The 6,360-nt window shown below is 42.0% G+C and overlaps 1 protein-coding gene across 1 annotated transcript; it reads right to left on the bottom strand.

Moving 5' to 3' along the window:
• Nucleotides 1–2,118: 2,118 nt before the first annotated feature.
• LOC132592968 (vomeronasal type-2 receptor 26-like) lies at nt 2,119–3,252 on the bottom strand. Its single transcript, XM_060281274.1, has 2 exons — nt 3,144–3,252; nt 2,119–3,020 (listed from the first exon to the last, which is right to left on the bottom strand). The coding sequence occupies exon 2, from the start codon at nt 3,016–3,018 to the stop codon at nt 2,119–2,121; it is 900 nt and encodes a 299-aa protein (XP_060137257.1). The 5' UTR covers nt 3,019–3,020; nt 3,144–3,252.
• Nucleotides 3,253–6,360: the final 3,108 nt, after the last annotated feature.

Here is a 6,360-nt window from a genome sequence, read left to right on the forward strand (position 1 = left end):
CCATGTCTTAAATCAAATATGAAAAATAAACATAAAATGGTACTTAATTATGGCATTCTGTTCATGAATGAGTGAACTTGAAATATCAAAAGTTAATTTTGCAGTAAGAATAGTGTAATAGGAAATTCTACCACTTGCATAATCTGAGTTTGATGACATCAAGGGTCTGCTTTCTCATGGGTTCCAAGCAAATCCAGAAATATAAACAAATCGAAACCATCCTGCTAGCAGCTGAAGGTGTCAGGGGCCTCTGTGTCTATTGATTTGTGTGTTTGTGGCTGGCGTTTGCACAGTCTTTTTGTTTCAGCTGATCCAACCCACTAATATTCTTATTCTCTATGAATTTGTCTGATATTCTGTTCAGCCACCCAAGCTACCTCATGTGAAGTATGTGGAAGACAGCCCGGGATCGTTTGACCCTTTTATTATTTCTATTTTCCCTCCTATAAAAACTCCATAAGACACACTCTGTTTGAACTTTAAAGAACAAATAACTTTGCTTTAGTATTCTTGCCTTTGGATATTATTATGTTCGATGCAGGTAGGTGATACTTAAATTGCTATTATGTCTTACACAGCTAAAACTGTTACAGACTGATTAACTCTTAGCCAGACAGAAGCAGCAGACAACAAACCTGCTGCTCTAACTGTTTAATCTTTGCAAAAAATAAATATATAAATAAAATAAGAAAATTGTCCAGTAGCACCCTAGAAACCAACTATGTTTGTTCTGGGTATAATCTTTCGTGTGCATGCACACTTCTTCAGATAACTCTTAGGCAGACGGAAACAGCACACAACAAACCACCTGTTCTAACTGTTAAGACCGTTCAACTACCGTAACTGCCATAACTGCCACAGAGTGTATGACATCACAGAGTTCTACAGTTCTTGCCGTTAACCCTTCACATATGCTTTGTGGATGCTAACATTTCACAATTTTGAATGTTAGAGCAATTAGTTTAAGCATTTAAAACACTGATGGGAGCAAGCTGGATTGTAGTCGATCTATTTATGAAATAGAATATACCATCTGCGACGAAAGACCCTTGCTTCCGTCGTATTTATTCTACCTCTCCTGTTATTAACAGAAGTAATAGGGGTGGTCTGGGGTAAGCCGAGCCTCCCCCCTATTGCTCCCCTTAGCCTTTCTGTATTCCCTCCTGCACTCAAGGGTTTTTTTTCTATTTCGTCTTCTTTTATACAAAAGAGAGTCCTCTTCCAGCACAACCGTGGCCAGGTAGCTATTAAAGTTCAGGGCTGTATCTGAGACTATCCCTTGTGTCCACAGGATAGGGAGTTCTGCCTCTAAGAATCCCTTCCTGTAAAAGCTTTCCCCTTCCCTGAGGTAACTTTAGGACACCCTGGGTCTGTGTGCAAGGCTCGCCCTCTTGGTGCACCCCAAAGATACAAACTAACAGTTTCACTCTTGAAGGAAATGTTGTCCTCTTAATGGGTGTCCTCATGAATGAGTTTCATGTACCTTGGCTGGCAAATAACACAGACGATTTTCTGATTGGCACTTTAACACTGGAAATCTTATTTCTCAAGAACGTAATGGTTGCTTCAAGGTATTCCTGTTGTACAAGCTTAGTTTCAATGGTAATAACCTTGTTACTCATGTACTAGATAACCTAACGACTACCTAACCTAAACCTACTCTCCTAGATCTTCTTTACAACCACCCTCCCACTCCCACTCACCAGCACCCTCTCAACTGACCAAACGGCTGTCCCTTCTCTTTAAACATTCAACCATTCCCCTCCACCTCCTAGAATGTCCAGTCAGTCGACACGGAGTCTGAGTTAATCCTTGATGGGTCGGGTTGATAAAGCTATAACAAACAGCGTAAAAACGTCACACCATCCATTAAAGAGGTGGCAACTGTTAAATAGAACACTTATACTTATGACATTCCTTACCTTTCTGGTTTAAAATCTTCCCTTCTAGACATGGAAAGCAACCATAGCAGTAAAATGCCTTCCCTTCTTTTTTTAGCTCTTTCATAACTTGAACTGCAGGTATCATTACATATGGAAATGGGACAGCTGTCAAAAATGTGTTTGCAAATATTCTACTGTACACACAGATAAAAGCACAAAATACAGTATTATTTCTTTAATTTTTCTTCCTTATTAGCTGTTCCCTATTGTTCAGCTCTGGCCTCAGAATGATTATGTAACATTTGGGGGCAAAGATGCAGCTCAGCAACCCACCACCAGAGGCTAAGATGGAGAAGATCTCCACAGCTACCATATATTTCCCCTTGGTGCTCAGATAGGAAGGAATAAAAGACAGCCAAACACTGCAGAAGACCAACATGCTGAAAGTGATAAACTTGGCTTCGTTGAAACTGTCTGGTAGCTTCCTGGCGAGGAAAGCCACAGCAAAACTTACACTTGCCAGAAAGCTCATGTAGATGAGGACACAGTAAAACATTATCACAGACCCTTCATTACATTCTAGTATAATTTCTTTAGTCATTGAGTGCATGTCCACATCTGGGTATGGGGGAGAGGTTGCCAGCCACACAGTACATATCCCTGCTTGAACTATGGAGCAGGAAAGGAGAATGGAGTGGCCTAGTCCTTTCCCCACCCATTTCCTCATCCTGGATTCTGGTTTTGTAGCCATGAAGGCCAAAACCACCGTGAAGGTTTTTGCCAGGACACAAGAAACAGCGGTTGAGAAGATGATGCCAAAAGCTGTTTGTCGGAGGAGGCAGGTCACCTTCTCAGGTCGGCCAATGAAGAGCAATGCACACAGGAAGCAGAGCAGGAGAGAGATGAGGAGAGCGTAGGTGAGGTTTCGGTTGTTTGCAATGACAATGGGTGTGTTGTGGTTTTTCATAAATGTACCAAGTACCAGAGCTGTGATCAAGGAAAGGGAAAGAGAGAAACAGGCTAAACTGATGCCCAAAGGTTCTTCATAAGACAAGAAGCTGATATCCTTGGGTAGACATGCATCCCGGTTCTTGCTTGGATAGTCTTTGTCTGGGCATTTATTACAGTCATTCATATCTGGGGAAAATAATAATAAGGAAATGACCTTTAGCTCAATCATGTCAGCTTACTGAAATGTTTAATGTTCTATTTAATCTAAGTCCTAAATCTGGATCTATTTAATCTATTTATTTCTCCTACCATCCTGGTTTGCAATCTTCCCCTCTGCACATGGGATGCAATCGTAGCAGCAAGGGGGCTGTCCCTCCTTCACTTTCTTGCTGGATCCTGGAAGACAACTCCCAGTACAGACCGAAAGAGGCTGAGTCTAATCCATAAATGAAAGAAGAGAAGGTTCATCAAGAGTCTAATGAGTTTGGAATCTTTTATGTTCTCAGGCCTATCTCTGTTACTAATGTGACACAGCACTCCAGTAATATGTAATGGCTATATAGAGAGCAATTGCTTCTTTTTGTATTAGCAGCATAGCTGCCAAGTCTCCCATTGAAAAATCTGGGATTAGCAACATCCGGTGCTGCCGTTGCCCGATTTCTGGTGCCCAGACATGGGCAGAGCGGCACCCGAAATCGGTTCTGTGCATGTCCAGAAATGTGCAGAAGGAGCCAACCTGGCAGGTAGGAAATCGGGGGATTTATGGGTTTTTTTCCTATTGGGGATTACGGTGGGGGGTTTCCCGCGAAAAATGGGAGACTTGGCAGCTATGATTTGTAGTAGTAATATTTGAAGTTATGTGATATTCCCTTGATATTGCTCTGGGATGTGCAGTGCCCCATCTGTTCTGCAAAGATTGCTCTGTCCATTAAGGTACACTTTGAAGTTACTCTAGTTTCCCTGTTAATTTTGTTATAATTGATACTTTTGAGTATGTTGTCCACTAGGTAGACAGCTCTAGAACTGATTTTGGTGCCAGTGGCTACACCTTTTCTTGGACCCATCAGATGCTGCCTGGGGAAAAGTTCCGAATAAGACATCCAGAGTGGCTGGGGAAACCTACCCAGATTGGGGTGTGTTGTTGTTGTTGTTTGAGGAATGCAATCTTTGTGATTTCTAATACAAAAATATTCTGGACAAATTTGTGAATTGGAGTGAAGCTATCCAAGACCTATGACACTCCTTGGAATGCTGCAAAACAATTCTCACCATGTTAAGAACAAAATATACCTCTGAAAACATATTTTGAGATCACTCTTTTTAAAAGTTTGATGCATCCATTCCTAATGCTCTGTCTCTTGCTCTTCACACCTGTCTTCGTCTGTCCCTCCTTCACTCTCTCAGTCTTCACCACTTCTCTTGTTTCCATCTCTTCCACTGGCAGCCTTAGAAGATAAGTGGTCTCCTGCATCTGCTGCTGTCCTCGATTTCTTCCTCTGGTATTATAATTTCCCCACCTTTCTAGCAAGAAATACAAAACTCTGGGGCTATTCAATTCATACATCATCTTTCACTATGTCAGAAATCAGTATTTAATAAGTGTAAAGAAATCCCAATTGCTTCTGTTTATATTACAATAGTTTTCTTTTTTAGGATTAGGATTCTGGTTGAAGCCTTCCAGCGGAAAATAATAATGCATTTAATTAGTCCAACTCATCACTTGTCTGCAGTGTTAGATGTAAGGTTGTTTCAAGGTCACAATGATTGTGAAGAAATCCACTTTGTTGCTTCATGGTCTCTAAGCATGTCTACCCTCTTGTGCTGGGGAAATGTAACCAGAAGCTCTATTTGACTGAAAGAAGACCTGTCCTTCTGTCTCCAGGCCTTCCCATAGAAAAACTGATTCTTTTTTACCTGGACCTAATATCAACAACCTCAGATATGCAGATGACACAACCTTGATGTCAGAAAGTGAGGAGGAATTAAGGAACCTTTTAATGAGGGTGAAAGAGGAAAGCGCAAAATATGGCCTGAAGTTCAACATCCAAAAAACCAAGATCATGGCCATGTTTCCATCACCTCCAGGCAAATAGAAGGGGAAGAAATGGAGGCAGTGAGAAATTTTACTTTCTTGGGCTCCATGATCACTGCAGATCGTGTGACAGCCATCACAAAATTAAAAGATGCCTGCTTCTTGGGAGAAAAGTGATGACAAACCTAGACAGCATCTTAAAAAGCAGAGACATCACCTTGACGACAAAGGTCCATATAGTTAAAGCTATGGCTTTCCGAGAAGTGATGTATGGAAGTGAGAGCTGGACCATAAAGAAGGCTGACCGCCAAAAAATGATGCTTTTGAATTATGGTGCGGGAGGAGACTCTCGAGAGTCCCATGGACTGCAAGAAGATCAAACCTACCCATTCTTAAGGAAATCAGACTTGAGTGCTCACTGCAGGGACAGATCCTGAAGCTGAGGCTCCAGTACTTTGGCCACTTCATGAGAAGAGAAGACTCCATGGAAAAGACCCTGATGTTGGGAAAGATGGAGGGCACAAGGAGAAGGGGATGACAGAGGACGAGATGGTTCGACAGTGTTCTCGAAGCTATGAACATGAGTTTGACCAAACTGCGGGAGGCTGTTGAAGACAGGAGTGCCAGGCGTGCTATGCTCCTTGGGGTCATGAAGAGTCGGACATGACTAAATGACTAAACAACAACAACAATGACCCACATTCAGATGAAGGATTCTGTGGTGCAAAAACCACATTTGCATGGATGCAGCTTGTAGTGTGGTCTGTGAATGGTTGGGATTAGGCTGAGACAACCTAGCTGTTGTTATTTTTGTCTGAATTAGGATCCCCCTAAGGCATATTTACATTGTATTCTTCTTTTTTGTAACCTCCTTAATAAAATATTTGCCTTTAATCCAAGTGTGGCTTCTAGCAGTAAGCTTTTGGTTCATAATCTAGTATCTAGATGCTTTGGTCATACACCACTCATCAATTTACGACTCAAAAGACAGTGAGCAGACCTGCAGGTGAATAATGATTGCTTATTCAATATGAATCTCTTTGGAATTAGCAAACAATTCAACCCTACCTGGTTAAACCAACTGTGCCATGTGATGGCATCTTCCTCAAGGATGAATGATTGGTCTGCAGGAGCTTGTGGATCTATCCAGCCAGCTCTCACTCTGTGCAAACTTTGGTTGGCGAATATGATCCAATTGACAATGTCCAAACTAGATTCTGCCTCCCCATTCTGGTTGATGAAGACCACATCTCCTGCCGTATTGTTAAATGAGATATTTCTCAGAAAGTGATGGAGCTAGAATGAAAACAGAAAAGGCAGAGATTTGGGAAAAACTGCAGTCTAATGCAGGGTGGAGCATCCCCCCCCCCCGTGGGCAGAACCTACAGCAAGTGGGGGGGGGATGATTCAGTCAACTGTCAGTGGATTCAAGTCCAAGCATGGAAAGAGCCTATCAGTTTTCTTTCACACACATGCCTCTCTCTCAGTCTTTCT

The sequence above is a fragment of the Zootoca vivipara genome, chromosome 13 (assembly GCF_963506605.1).
Source record: "Zootoca vivipara chromosome 13, rZooViv1.1, whole genome shotgun sequence".
Lineage (NCBI taxonomy): Eukaryota > Metazoa > Chordata > Lepidosauria > Squamata > Lacertidae > Zootoca > Zootoca vivipara.

Bases quoted from the DNA above. Each gene is read 5' to 3' on its own strand.
- LOC132592968 (XM_060281274.1), bottom strand. From the start codon at position 3,018: ATGAATGACTGTAATAAATGCCCAGACAAAGACTATCCAAGCAAGAAC.